We start from the raw sequence: 15,183 nt of genomic DNA, 5'->3' as shown, positions 1-15,183 counted from the left end.
CTCTGAGCAAGTCAGGATGACAACGGCATATAGCCGTTTCCCTCCAACGGTTATTTCGAAATTTGAAATGACCAAATGAGCAGACGTCTCTATAAATAGTGCCATCACAAGCTTCACAACACACAGAACTTTATCAAGCCATTACGCTGACCAAATCTCCACAAGTTCTGCAAGCAAGAAGCAAAGCAAAATTCTTACACTACATTTTCATATCTGTGTAAAAGTCTAGAGTGATTATAAATCGTCTAAAGTGTCTTAGCACATCTTTGTATTAGGACAAAAACACTTATCATTTCTAGAGATAGAAAGGAGAGGTTGAGTACTCGGTTTTAAGTACTCAGCGGAGAGATTAGGATTGAGTAGAAGTATAGAGGAAGGTACTCTTGTCATACTCAATTGCTGATATTGTAAAAGGTTTGAGACTCTACCTTTAAAGAGCTCAGTAGAGGATTCGAAATCTCGGACGTGTTCCGGGGATAGGACGTAGGCTTAGAAGAAGCCGAACCTAGATAAATCTGCTGAGTGAAGTATTTCTAAACCTTTGACTCCTTATTTATATTGCTTGCTTAAACAATCAAAACTGACCAAGTCAAGAGGTCAAGTTGAGTTGTGCGCATAAAAACGTAAGAGCTCAGGAATAGACTCTAAGTGCTATCTCCTGACTCAAGCTAAGAAACTGACCTAGTCACCTGTTGACTAAGCCAGTATCTTGCTGTTTACTCAGCGCCGCTGTTCAAACCTTTTCTTTAGTAAAAGAAGTCTGCCTAAATTGCGAAAAAGTTTAAATAGTTCCTAACCCCCCCTTGGAACTATACTTGCAACTAAATAAGGGACCAACACTCCCGATGCTGATAAAACGGGGGAGAAAGAACAAGCTATAACTCAGCACGAGGCTCCTAGAAGCAGTCAGTCTAGGCAAAAGAAAAAGAAGTAGAAATAGGCTAGCTCAGTTTTTTTGTTTAAATTAGTTTGTAGTCTATATGTTCTTTTTATGCTCATCCTTTTCTATGTATGCTGATTACTTCACTTTAATGCAATACTTGCATCCTTTATCCTAACTTGAGTTATTTCATATGATGCCGAGTATTATGTTATTATGTATCTTCAACTAAATCAACTGTGTTTACTGTCTATAATACTTGTTGATTGTATCCCATGCTGATCAAATGTTTGACATTGTCCTGTATGCTTACAAAACATTGTCTCATAAAAACCATTGAACAAAATATTTTCTCAGCGCTCTCTGAATGATAAATCTTCCGCTTAAAGCTGAGTAAAATAGAATATGTTCCATGAGCTGACCTATATCTGAAAACTGACCTCAGACCTACTCGATTAAACCTTAGAATGTTTAGAGTTAAAAACTAAGTCAGTAGCTCAACCCTAACGGGGGAGTTTGCTAAGCAATAATAGGTCAACTATCATGGGGGAGCTCAACACTGAGTTCCTCGCTGAATAGTTTTGCCAACATCAAAATGGGGGAGTTTGTTGAAACACATTTCCACATGATTTTGATTTGACAAAATTATCTAAGTAAAATTAAATATATTCTAAACACACTAAGTTTAAATGCTTTGATTTATTTAACTAATGTGTTTGTTCAATGTTGAGTTAAAATGGTTTATAAGACATAAAGAATAAAAAGCCCAAGGCCCATACGAAAGTCAAGGCCCAAGTCAAACAGATCAAGACAACTCGGCCCGCGTGTGCAAAACGCTGTCGTTACGATCAAAACGCAACTCAGCAAGAGAAGGATCTAGAAGACCTTCGTTGAACAACTTCGGAGTGAAGCTGCTGAGTTGAATCGACAAAGAGTACAAGACAGCAGCTGAGCAAGAACAACTTTCAGATAAAGTGTTTCCACTTTGGGTAAAGTTCAGAAGACACAGAACGCTGTCTAGTTGACCTTACCGTAAATGGAGAGACATTCTGCCGAGCTGACTAAAAGCTGCTCAACATTGACCGAGGACAGAAGATACTCAAATCTGATTGGCCGAGAGCTCTGAGCAAAACTGAGTGACAACGACAGGAAGCCGTTTCCCTTCAACGGTTATTTCGAAATTCGAAATGACCGATATCTCAGATGTCTCTATAAATAGAGCCCTTCAGTTGCTTCATTCTACACAGAATATTATCAAGCCATTACGCTAACCAAAATTCGACTCAAGTTCTGTGAAGAAAAGCAAAGCAAATACTTACACCAAATTATATATCATTTGTGTAAAAGTCTAGAGTGATTATACAATCATCTAAAGTGTCTTAGCAATTGTTGTTTAGGACAAATCTTTATCATTTCTAGAGATTAGAAAGGAGAGGCTGAGTACTCGGTTATAGTACTCAGCGAGAGATTAGGAGTGAGTAGAGGTATAGAGGAAGGTACTCTTGTTATACTCAGCTTCTAAGTTGTAAAAGGTTTGATGCTCTACCGTTAAAGAGCTCAGTAGAGAATTCGAAATCTCGGAACGTGTTCCGGGGACAGGACGTAGGCTTGGAGGCCGAACCTGGATAAATCTGCTGAGTAACATCTTTCTAACCTTAAACTCCTTCATATATATATATTGCTTGCTTAAACAAAACTGACCAAGTAAAGAGGTCACGCTGAGTTGTGTGCATTGAGTATCTGAGTTCAGGAATAGACTTAAGTGCCATCTCCTGACTCAAAGAAAGAAGCTGACTTAGTCACCAGTTGACTAAGCTAGTGTCTTATTGACTCAGCGCGCTGTGTAATCCTTTTCAAAGAAAAAGAAGTCAGCCTTAACGTACTTAAATTTTAAATAGTTCCTATCCCCCCCTTGGAACTAACTTGTTACGTTATAAGGGACCAACAGCCTTGACCTTACTATTCTTTTCTTCAATACTCTGTCTCACCTTTTGGTGCATTTAGTGGTAGTTGTTGGTTAGGTGTTGGTGGCCACACTATTCTTTTCCCATCTCGTCACTATACTCTCCTATCTCAAGAGTTTGGGTCACCTTCATCTCTCCAACATTCTTGATCCACCCTACACTGTAGGTTTGTGTGTTAAGACCGGACTACCTTCGAAATCCAAATTTCTTAATCTGTTTGCCTTCTTTAAGTTACTCACTCCCTTCACAATTGGTGTCGGATCACCAAATCTAAACCCGGTTATGAGTCTGAATTCAAAATTATCGAATTTTAGTTAAACTCCTTTGATGTTGAACCACATCTCTCTATGTTTTGGATTTGGTTGAGCAATCTCTCTCGTAATGACCCTATGGCATAGAGGAGTCTATAACATAAGCACCTCCATATCAGCCAAATTTTCAAAACAAGTCTTCATAAACATCTCCATTTGCTCTTTGGTTAATTTGGTTTTCACCATCGTCATCACATCCCAATCACCCCTCGCTATGATTGATGCCTTTGTATTCAAGCTATAAAATGATACTTGAACTTGATGTCTTTTACACTGTCATCAACTGATACCATCTTCCTCTTATTTAAATCATTCTTGGATAAATCAACCTTCAACAGAATGTAGCTCAATTTAGGCAAATTATGCAACAAAAAAAAAGACCTTTGTAGTTTACTTGGTTATTTCGCGGTTTGATCACAACTGCGAAGTAAAACCCTCATTTTTACCTTCGCGGTTGATCAAACTGTGAAGTCGCAGTTAACTCAACCGCGAAGGGAAAAATTACTTTGCGGTTTTACCCCAACCGCGAAGATTTTGCTTCATAATTGACGAAAACCGCGAAAAAAACTCATAACCGTGAAGTAATTTTCTGGAAAAATGAACTTTTCACTATTATTTTGAACTATTTTTAAGTCCCATTTCGCAAAACATAGCTATAAACTAGCGAAAAAATACAACGATAGACTAAACCCTAAAACAAAGATCGCAAAACGAGAACACATAACCCTAAAACCTTTCAAAATCACATAAAATACAGTAGATATGTATTTTTTTGCCGCCTTTTGCCATTAAAATTGAAGAGAAGAAACCCAGAGAAGAAAAAACTTCGATTTCGCAGAGAACAAACACTTCGAATTCACAGAGAGAGAAAGAGAGGAAGAAAGAGGAAGAAAATTCTACGTGTTATATATATGAAGAGTAGTATAGGTAATTTCTAAATGAAATAGTCTAGATATGTAGTGTACTGTGTAATGCGTTTAAATATGTAAATGGACCTCAAATTTGGTACAGTTTTGTAATTTACCCTAATCTTCCTCGTACCATCAAACTTCAAGGCTTAAATTACGGAACTACCCCTATCTTTTATCATACAGATTCCCGCCCACAGTTCCCCTCCTTTCCCTCTCATCCTCCCTCGTCATCCGTCCTCCCATTTCGACCCGTCGACCTTCATCCGACCGGCCACCTTTTACCTTTCTCTTCCTCCTCCCTATTTCCTTCTTCTTCTTCTTCCCTCTCTCTTTCGATATCTATTTCTCATTCCTTCTACAAATTCCGAACGGCGACTTGAAAGTCGGACCGACGACGTGAAGAGCGAGCGCCAATCGGAAACTGGAGTCTCCATTTCCATTTAGGTATTCTTTTTATTAATCTAGTGTCAAGTAAAATTATATAGTATGTAAACCGGTTTGGATGAAATCCTTCTGATGAAAATATCTAATTGAAACAATTAGAATTATTTCAAGAATCTAGACCTGATAATTGGCCAATTGCTCGACATTAAGGTTGAAAAATCTTATTATCAGTTTCCTTCGGCTCTGGTTCTGTACATCGCTACACGTATAATTTAGGGGGTTCATGGTGAAGTGTGCTGTCTATGCCTGTAAAAAGATTTGAATGAAATTGTTGATTGTTAGCATGAATGCCTCTGATTTGTGGCCTGTGTTTTGATTTGCCATATTGTCCAGGTTCCAGCACAATTATTGTAGCTTTGCATGTCAATGGCAATCTGCAATTGGCATAATAGTTGTTGATTTGCGATTTTCTGTTTCTCACTCCCATAATGATTTCTATTGCTGTTTGTTTCCCTTCATACAATAACTTTCTCTTGTAATTTCGATGGCTAATATAAAAAGTTTTTCTTTCATAATTTTCAGGTTCAGCAGAAGTTATAATGGATTGATGGTATATATTCAACAGTATTATGTTGATATGCTCGTTGCATCAGAAGGAAGCATTACTAAACGTTGAATATCATGTTAGATTCTTGCTTTATCTTTGTTTTTATGTTCAGTTTTGTGGTTCTCCATATTTTGAGGAGATGAGAACAATAATAATTTGTAATGTCTTGTGCCTACTAGACTTAAGGATATGATTGAATTCACCCTTGTATCCAAGAATATAAAAGCTGGATTAATTAGACATCAATGTTGTGAAGTGCTCATATAACCATAACTATCATAGCAAATTAAGGAGTGTTCTCACAGCTTAATGATGTACTTAAGTTATTAGTATAATTTTATTCATGGTGGTCTTTTAAGTTAATGAAGGCTGGAGGTTCACACTTGGGAAAGAGTTCATCAGTGAGGTGGAGGTTCAATGCAAGTTCATAGTGATAAACTATGTTGCACGGAAACGGAAACGTTATACGGAAACTGAAACGGAAACGGATACTGGAAACGTGATTTTTGAAAAACACATGAAACGGAAACGTGGGGGAAACGTGTAAATATTTAAAATATAGGGGCGTATTTATAAATATTAAAAATATAATAATACATTAGAAAAAACAAGATTGAAGAAAAAGAGGAAGAAAGTCCAAGCTCAATCAAATATTCAAGAGACAAAGATTATAGGAGAAAAAAATATGTGTAAGTTCTTTAACTTGAAGGATACAAGGAAGGAATTATCTCCCAAATAGGAAGTTTCAATTTTTCTAATATTAGATTGAATAGGAATTGCAAAATAGAAAGTTTTAATTTCCAAAATTTTAATCGAAATAGGCAGGGAAAACGGTTTAAAAATTGAGAGATGCGTTTCATATTTTGGATAATTACGGAAACGTGCCCGGAAACGTTTCGTATCAGTTTCCGAGAGTTTCCTTTTCCCACATCTGCCGGAAACGGGGAAACGCATGTCACGAAGAGTTTCCGTGCTTCATAGGTGATAAACAATATGGATGTTGCTAATTGCTCCCAAGGTCAGTAATGTCATTTAGTCCCTTCCCCATCTATCTAATGATTAATTTTACATGCAATTTTTATGTATGTCCTTGTCTCGTTTTATTTTATCCAAAAGATAATGCTAAGTTACTAACAAATTTATGGGGTTATTTCTGCTATTATGCAATTTTTATGGGATTAATAGTTGATCTATCTGGAATTGCCAAACTTTTGGAAATAATCTGTCTTTGTGACAGTTAAAGTTCTCTCTTGCAGTTATGCAAGCTTTTTTCTCTCACCCACGTTTTGCTTTTGAATTAACTGCGCTTTCCAACTGCTCATATATATATAATTGTGACCTGTTAATCTTATTTGCTGTTTCCACCATGACAACTACATCCAGCATTGTTTATGAGGAATCTTCTTTTGTGAAACTGACGCATACGAGTCGTATCCCTTCAATTTTGACAAGACTAGGTGCCTGCTCATTACTATTTGCATGACAGGACAGATCTCACTTTTTTTTTGGTGACTAAAAGCTTAGGGGCAGGAGTCCTGATCACTCTAGTTAACCATTCTATTTGAAATGTTTAAATTTTGCACTTCTTCTTTTCTCTGTATATGATAATCCTTGCTCAACAAAGTTCCATCATCTCGTATATTCTTTGCCCTCAATAGTATTGTTATTATTATTAAATATGTGGAGAATAGAGTAGCCAGCTTGTCAACAATGTAAAGTTTCTAATCTTACATTTTCTCGATATTTATCACCTGCATAGTGGGTGCTTCTGTTAAACAAGCAATTATATGTACATAATGTGGAAGTTATACGAATGTCTTTTTCTTCTCTTAGGAATAAGCGAACGATGCCTAATTTATTTATCCAAATTATTAGATAAGACAGTTCTTAGCCTATATTATCCACATGGAAGTTTGCCACCACAATAGGACTCCTGACAATGTTCTTTTGGGTAGAATCTACCCAGCTCAGTTGACTGTAAGCTAGGAATTCCTCCGTCTTTTTTGGACCTTGAAGAACTAGCTTGTAAGTTAACTTCTGATTCTTGGCTTTGAACTCCAACTTTTTTGGAACAACACTAACATTTAATCCTTTAATAGGAGTCCAACTCGCAGTATAACTTGAAATTGGGTCCCCCACATTGGTTACAGTCCTGTGAAATTCTTTGACAGTGGTCAAATTGGCTTCCGACTCTTCTCCATTGAAGAAAGCAATAAAAGAGGGATAATTAATGTCCAATGAAGGGGAGGAACAATCGTTAGAAGGTGACTTTGTGATAATTTGGATTTGGCTTTGGGTATAGTTTAGTGCACAGAGTATTTTGACATAGTCACTTGATATCAAGTCATAGATAAGGCCAGGGTTTAGTGCCTTGTTAGGATTTATATGGCCGCCTCCCATGACCTAGATGTTTGATAGGCTCATTGTTATGATCCATGGTATCAGCACTGGTCATCATGGCAGATTTTATCGCAGCAGGACTCCAATCAGGATGTGCCTTCTTCAAAAGAGCTGCTACTCCTGCTATGTGTGGGCAAGCCATAGATGTCCCAGATAAAATTTCAAAATTACTGAATACATCTTTACCTTTTATGAATTCCACGGAAATATTTTCAGGCCAAGCAGCTAAGATTTGAGTACCAGGAGCCATAATGTCAGGCTTCAACACCTATGGGATAATGCAAGATGGTCCTCTTGAGCTGTATGCAGCAACACTTGGTGCAGCTTTATTACTCACACTATTTCTCTTGAATTTTATGCTTACTTGTGGTGAAGCGCTGGCATTTACGTACTTTTTGAGCTTTTGGCCATTTTCAAAATCCAAGACCATTGCTGGAAAGTGGGTAGGGAAAAACGAATCAAGCTCCGTAGAATTAGTAATGAACACACCTCCAGTAACATTTGTTGCTGCCACAGTACCAAATTGGCTTTCGACTGAGGTCTCAATCGTTTCTTCACATACTACAACACTTTTCTCAAACTCGGATAATTCGTCCATTGCCAAACATGGACCATTGATGAAAACAATTGGAAGTTTTCTGGAAGGAAAACTTAATGGAAAGATAGCTTGGCCAGTGAGTGTTACTCCATCTCCGAGTTTTATAACAGCATTGAATTTTTGGTCTATCGTACTAGCAGCAACAGTTAGAATCCAGGGTGCGGCATTCCTGATTGTCAAGCGGGAAGACCCTCTATTCCCTCCAGAGCCTGCCACAACAATGTTCTTCTCCACAGCTGAAAAAGTGGCCAGCGCAATAGGGTCTTCGTAGAAAGGAACTCCCAATACACTCAATGAGATAGACAAAACATCAACTTGATCAATAATTGCTTGATCAATATCATATGCAAAAGACCCTTATATACTGCTACATGTGAATGGGGAGCTGCTCCATGGGCAGTTCCCATGGCATAACCAAAGTAAGATACTCCTTCCACGAAATTCCCTGCCGCGGTGCTTGATGTATGAGTCCCATGGCCGTCTGTATCACGGGGAGAGTTCATGGATATAGTGACATTAGGATCATTAGCAATCACTCCTTTGTTGAAGGACCGGGCTCCGATGAGTTTCTTGTTGCATAGTGAGGAATTGAATTGCGTTGCACTTTCACATTCTCCTGTCCATCTTTTCGGAATACTAGACATTCCTTTATCGCTGTAGCTCGCACTTTCCGGCCAAACACCTGAATCCACCACCCCCAATAATCATGCCTTCTCCAGAATTGGATGCCTTCCAAGCTCCGGAGCTGGGATTGAGACCAAGAAATGAAGTTGAGCGAGTTGTGTCAGCTTCAACTCGTACATCTTTGAAGGCGGAAATATAGCAAGGTGAAGCTTTTAAGATGTCAAGCTCACTAGGAGTAAGACGAGCAGTAAAACCGTTGATAGCATGAGTATACGTATAGAGAAGTTTAGAAGAGGCGGTAGATATTGAAGTTGTGGCTTTAGAATCTGCGAAAACCGAGGAAAGAGTAGCCAAGTGCCAACTATGCTGTGTAGAGAAGGCATTGGGCATGGCAGATAAGTCCATATGGACAATATAAGTGTCGGTTTGTGCTACTAGTGTGGGAATAAAGAGTGAGAAATTTGTGGTAAGAGCAACCCATACATTCAAATCAATATTGTAATACATTTTTTTGGCTGAAGGATATTTTGAGACAGTAGACTTGTTTTCTGTTTATATAGACAATGGGTTAAGTAGTTTTAGATCATTAATTGTATTTATTGTGACTTGCACAGGGCAATTTTAATCATGAAAAGGACTAGTTGGTAGCTATTTATGGAATATGTAAAGCATAGTTATTAATGGCGCGCCTATGGTGCATGGTGCACCAGGCTCAGGCCTTAGCGCCATGGGGCTGCCATGGCGAGGCCCAATCGCCATGGCGCGTGCCTGGTGCGCCATTTTGCGCCAAGAGCAGTTGCCAAAGGCGCATCAAGGCGCGCCTTGGCAGTTAGAGGCAGTTTTCTGGAATGTTTGGCAGTTAGGAGCAGTTTTTTCTGGAATGTTTGGCAGTTAGGGGCAGTTTTATTAAAAAAAAGTTATTAAAAGAGAGAGAGAGAGTATACATTTATTAGAAGAGAAGAGATTATACGTTTATTATTAGTAGAGGAAGAAACAGAGTACGTTTATGATTTGAAGAGGAAGAAGTCTAGTAGAAAGAAAACACTTCGGATTGAAACAACAGAAGTCTAGTAGAAAGAAAAACACTACGGATTTAGTATTCAACTTTATCTTTCTAATATGAAGTTTATTTTGCATTTTAAAATCTATTTATGCTTAAGATATTTTCATAATTTAGTATTCATTGCATTTTTATGTTAGTTTTATAGTTTATAATTTTTAATTTTGAAAGTGCGCCTTGTCTCGCTATGGCGCGCGCCTTGTCTCGCTATGGCGCGCGCCATCGCCGTGCGCCAAGGCTTCAGGACCCCTTGCGTCTTAGTGCGCCATGCGCCTTTAATAACTTTGATATAAAGAAACATTCAAGAAACTTGGTTGGTATGGCATGTGTGGTGTTCGAACAAATAACAGCTGTTTGCGACGGTGACAGTAACAGAGGGAAGTCTTCAGTTTTTATCCTAGCTTGTAGCCTCCCTCCAGCTTTTTTGTATGGTAGTCTAAGTTTCTAGTCAAGTTTGGAGGTTATTTCCTAAAATATGACTTTCAGCTTTCACTACTTGGTTTTGAGATAATTCTACCATACTCACGGAGTAATACACTCAATCAATCAATTGATGTTATTTGTACATTTTAATTTCTTAACACTAATCATATCTCAGAAGTGGTATGTATTCCTATTAGTCCGGTGTATTAATTCAGACAGGGACAGATTCAAGATTTAATGACAGGGGGCACTTGTTATCCGGTGATCTATGTGTGCTCAATTGATATTTTTTTGGGTACTTTTGTAGAAAATATTAAAGCTCCGTACACAGTTTTCATAGAATCTTCCAGCATTTTTCGGTGACTAGGTGGGTGTTCAAGCGCTTGCCAGCCCCCCTTGACCTGTACCTGACTTCAGGAATATAGTAAGTAATATGCATCTCTCTGTTAATTGGTTGGATGTCTTACTTCACGAATACGTAGAAATTCTCTGGTTTGGGATTTTAACTTTTTATTTTGGTTTAATGCTCTTTTATCTCAATATAATACCCCTAAACTGTGTGTTGAACTTGGAATGGAATTGGAAGGACCATTCTGTTTACTTTAAGAAATGGTTGGGAATTTTTCCAGGTCGCATATATGGATCCACAACTTGCAAATGCTCTTGCATATGTTCTGTTAAGTTAATAAGTACATCATCGCATTACTATTTACCGGAATGAACTACCCACTTTATGCATGTAAATTCATCAACTTGTAATTCGTTTAGGATATATATATATATATAAAGTGAAGGTGATAGGTTTTAATTACTTATTCATCATCAGTAAGAACAAAATTAGAATTACATGAATATTTGAATTCCTTGTTCCTCAATTATCAAATCAAAATGAAAATTTACACGACACCGAAAATTTGAATCTAGTAGAAAGCTTTTCAAATTGTTACAAAATGACAACTGGTGACATGCTTGATGAGACACTATTAACAAATGCAAAATATCTATTTTTGTCAATTCTGCTTTACAGTGTACGTAGTCAGTTGTAACCAAAAAATAAACTGATGTATTTTAAAAAAATAAAATAAACATTAGATTAATTAGGTGTTGTTTGGGAGATCCAAACGAGTCCAACAAAATATATAGGATGAGCAAACTCTAAAAGTAACTGATAATTGAACTAAAAAAGAGTTTTGTTTGATTTTATTTAGTTTGGTTTGTTTCGATATTGAAATAGTGGTAGTTTGATTATCTTAGCTTTTCCATAAAATTTTGTTGGTGAAATTGAAACGAACCGAATTATAATATATTATACATATATATGATATTTATTGTACATTTTCTTAGTCATTTAATATATAAACCACTAATATATTACCACTTTTTGTTTTAGATTTATAATAATTATTTTTTTTTTTTGAAATTTCTACAATTTTTAACCTATTACTTGGCTGGTCATCGGTTGATAAATTTTATTTCAGTCGTATTCGATTTTTAAACTTATTCAGTTCGATTTTAAGTTCCAAGAATAATTTAGTATGAATGATTAGTTAAACATCAATTCATTTAGTAACTAAATTGACACTCACCCCTAGCTAAATAAGCTCAATGTTGTTTTGGCATACAGTATAATGTTTTTTATTTTTTTAATTCATACAGTATATAGTCTTTTAATTTTTATTTTCTTTAGATTTTTTTTTTTTGCCAATTCACTATCAATCAGCTTCCTGCATTTGCCCCACCACCCTATCTATTTAAGGACTAGTTATCCATTATGAGTTTTGTCAAAATGGATAAATGGATTTACCCAATTCATTTAATGACTGGTTTTTTAGGTTTTTCTCAATTTTCCTAATTTCCACAAATTATTAAATGGGTCAACCCAACTAACTCACGACCCAACCCATTTATTATATGAGTTAGATGGGTAGACCCATTTATGACCCAACTCATAAAAGGGTCAATCCAAATTCATTTAATTGCGAGTTAAATGCGTCATGGCCCTTTTTGACACCTCTACATCATATATCGTAGCCAATTTGTCATGAATATATGTGGCAGGATGCAATAACTAATCTCTACTTAAGTGGTAGAATTATATCCTCTATAAGCAAATTATGCGTGCATCAATTGATAAGTTGAAAGCTCCATCATCAACTGTTTAGCTGAATGAAGGATAATTTTTCTTTCACATTTAATGATATATAAACGTTAACTACAGTAGACTTTAGAGTTTGCAATTTAATCATCGTTCGCATAATCTTCCAAGGCCAGGCTTGTGACAGCTATAGGACTCTTCACAATATGTTTACCGTTGGCCTCAACCCAGCTAAGGTAACCAAAAACTATAACTGTGTTGTTGATCCTTCTTGGACCTTCAATTATTAATTTGTAACTTAACTTCTGGTTCTTGGCTTTGAACTCCAACTTTGTCGGAGTAACAGTGACCTTTATTTGATCAATAGGTGTCAGAATTGCAGTGTAAGTTGAGACAGGATCTCCTACATTTGTGACAGTCCTGTGATATTCTTGAACACTGGTCAAATTTGTTTGGGTGTCATTATTGAAGTAGGCAACAAAAGAGGGGTAATTAAGGTCCAATGATGGGGAGGAGCAATCATTAGAAGCAGATTTTGTGATGGTTTGGATTTGTTTCTGGGTGAAATTTGATGCACAGAGAAGATTAACATAATCTTTTAAATTAGCATCATAAATTAGCCCCGGATCAAGAGCCTTATTCGGATTAATCTGGCCGCTTCCCATGTCTAAAGGAGTGGCTAGCCGGTTGTTGTTGCCGATATCTCTGATGGGAGAATTTGTATTATCCATTGAATCTGCAGTTGTCATAAGAGCCGACCTGTTGAAATATTGAGTTAGTTACTACAAAATAAGTTTTGATATTTAGAGATTTTATTTTAATATAAATAGAAAGATTAGATTTTATTATTTAGTTGATATTTTGATTATATCTAGGCAAATTTTCTGCACTTTAGTTAAGTGGTTCACCTGATTGCGGCCGGGCTCCAATCTGGATGCGCCTTTTTCATGAGTGCTGCTATTCCTGCTGCGTGAGGGCAAGCCATAGATGTCCCTGAATCAATATTGAACTTGCTGTATATTTCTTCGCCATCGATCCATTTTACCGAACTATTGTCAGGCCATGATGCTAAGATTAGAGAACCAGGAGCCATAATGTCTGGTTTTAAGACAGATGGGCTACTAAGACATGGCCCTCTAGAGCTGTAGCTTGCAAGACTTGGTGCTCCTTTAATACCCAAACTAGTCTTCTTAAATTCCAAACTAGCTCTTGCCTTTGTTGTACTCTTGGTGCTTTTTATGTAGTTTTTGATGATTTCCCCGGTTTTCTTATCCACAAAAACTACTTGGAATGAGCTGGGAATGTGGGATTCCAAGTCTATCTCATTGGTAATAAAAATTGCTCCTGTTACATTTATAAGGCTTATGTTCTCAATTTGATCTTCCAGTGAATTTTTCCCCTCTTCACAAACCACTATCTTCTGCTTCAAATCAGACACTTCCTTGGAACTGGAGCACTCACCTCTGTATGCTAGTGGAGCCTGGCCTGAAAAGTATTTCCCTGGATACAGAGCAACTCCAGAGACAGAATCTCCGTTTCCGAGTGTCAAAACAGCTCCGAATTCGCGATCAATAGTACCAGCAGCAACAGTTAGCACCCAAGGTATTCCATTATGCAGTGACCCATAAAAAGGCCCTCTATTTCCTGCAGAGGTAGACACAAATATATTGTTCTGAATGGCTGCAAATGTGGCCAAGGCAACAGGGTCTTCATATAGAGCAAGATCATCCAACCCCAACGAAAGGGACAAAACATCAACTCCATCAATAATTGCTGCATCAGTTGCAGCAATTATATCAGCAATGTAAGAACCTTCTGACCACAGGGCCTTGTACATGGCTACATGTGACCGTGGAGCCGCCCCGCTGATGGTTCCCGGAGCATAGCCAAAATACGATGCACCTTCCACGAAATTCCCGGCCGCTGTGCTCGACGTATGGGTCCCGTGGCCCACGGTGTCACGTGTAGAATTCATGGAAAGTGTCATATTAGGATTACTTGCAATCAGTGCTTTGTTAAAAAAACGAGCTCCAATGAGCTTCTTGTTGCAAAGTGAGGAGTTGAATTGGATTCCCCTTTCACACTTCCCTTTCCATCTCTTAGGAATATCAGGCATTCCATTGTCTCTGTAACTCTCACTTTCTGGCCAAACACCTGTATCCACCACTCCGATAATAATACCTTCGCCGTAATTGGACAACTTCCAAGCTCCGGAGTTGGAAGCGAGGCCAAGATATGCTTGGGAATGAGTGGTGTCTGGTTTAACAGGTACATCTTTGAAAGAAGAGATGTAACCTGGAGATTTTTTTAACTCTTCAAGCTCAGAAACAGAGAGATGGGCACTAAAACCATGGACAACATGGGTATAACTATACAAAAGTCTAGAATCAATGGAGGTTGTTTTAGCTTTAGAGTCGGCGAAAACAGAGGAAAGAGTAGCCAAGTGCCAATTATGCTGTGTGGAGAAGGCTTTGGGCATGGCCGATGAGTCCATGTGGACAATATAATTGTGTGTCTGAGTCTGTGCTTGTATTAATGTTGGGATCAAGAAAGCAAAGAAAAGCCAAACATTACTGTTATTATGTGTTTCCATGGTTGAATTGAGTTGAAATGATAATATCTTTTGTGCATTACTCTCTATATGGTTATATAGAGATTTGAGATATGTAATTGCATTTGAAGCTTCTTAATTATTACCCACTAGCTCAAGTGTGGTGATACGAATTAGCAATATGTGGTATTTTTTCTTGACAATGACATAGTTGAATGTGTGAACGGAATATCAAAAATTCAATTGTATTAATGTGACAGTATGCATCGCATGTATTATAGGGCCACATTCAAGACTTTTAAGTATAGTTGCTAATTAAGCTGCTGCTAGTCAGTCTTCCTATGCTAGCTCTATAGTTGTCAATTTAATTTCATG

General features: G+C 37.5%; 1 protein-coding gene, 1 long non-coding RNA gene and 1 pseudogene across 2 annotated transcripts; 1 reads left to right on the top strand and 2 right to left on the bottom strand.

Moving 5' to 3' along the window:
- Positions 1-4,263: 4,263 nt before the first annotated feature.
- Positions 4,264-5,352, top strand: LOC136200677 (uncharacterized). Its single transcript, XR_010673436.1, has 2 exons — positions 4,264-4,510; positions 5,033-5,352. It is a non-coding gene; the product is annotated as an uncharacterized lncRNA (long non-coding RNA).
- A 1,499-nt stretch (positions 5,353-6,851) lies between these two features.
- On the bottom strand, positions 6,852-9,971 carry LOC136200675 (subtilisin-like protease SBT3; annotated as a pseudogene).
- A 2,275-nt stretch (positions 9,972-12,246) lies between these two features.
- Positions 12,247-14,921, bottom strand: LOC136200937 (subtilisin-like protease SBT3). Its single transcript, XM_065991438.1, has 2 exons — positions 13,166-14,921; positions 12,247-13,016 (listed from the first exon to the last, which is right to left on the bottom strand). Exons 1-2 carry the CDS (start codon positions 14,848-14,850, stop codon positions 12,401-12,403), a joined length of 2,301 nt encoding a protein of 766 aa, XP_065847510.1. The 5' UTR covers positions 14,851-14,921; the 3' UTR covers positions 12,247-12,400.
- Between the last annotated feature and the right edge of the window lie 262 nt (positions 14,922-15,183).

Source organism: Euphorbia lathyris, chromosome 7 (genome assembly GCF_963576675.1).
Source record: "Euphorbia lathyris chromosome 7, ddEupLath1.1, whole genome shotgun sequence".
Classification (NCBI taxonomy): domain Eukaryota; kingdom Viridiplantae; phylum Streptophyta; class Magnoliopsida; order Malpighiales; family Euphorbiaceae; genus Euphorbia; species Euphorbia lathyris.
The sequence above is the reverse complement of the archived record's forward strand: the minus strand, read 5'-3'. Positions and strand labels throughout refer to the sequence as shown.

Bases quoted from the DNA above. Each gene is read 5' to 3' on its own strand.
- LOC136200937 (XM_065991438.1), bottom strand. From the start codon at position 14,850: ATGGAAACACATAATAACAGTAATGTTTGGCTTTTCTTTGCTTTCTTG. The intron at 13,017-13,165 runs GTGAACCACTTA...ATATTTCAACAG, and splicing joins TGGAGCCCGGCCGCAATCAG to GTCGGCTCTTATGACAACTG.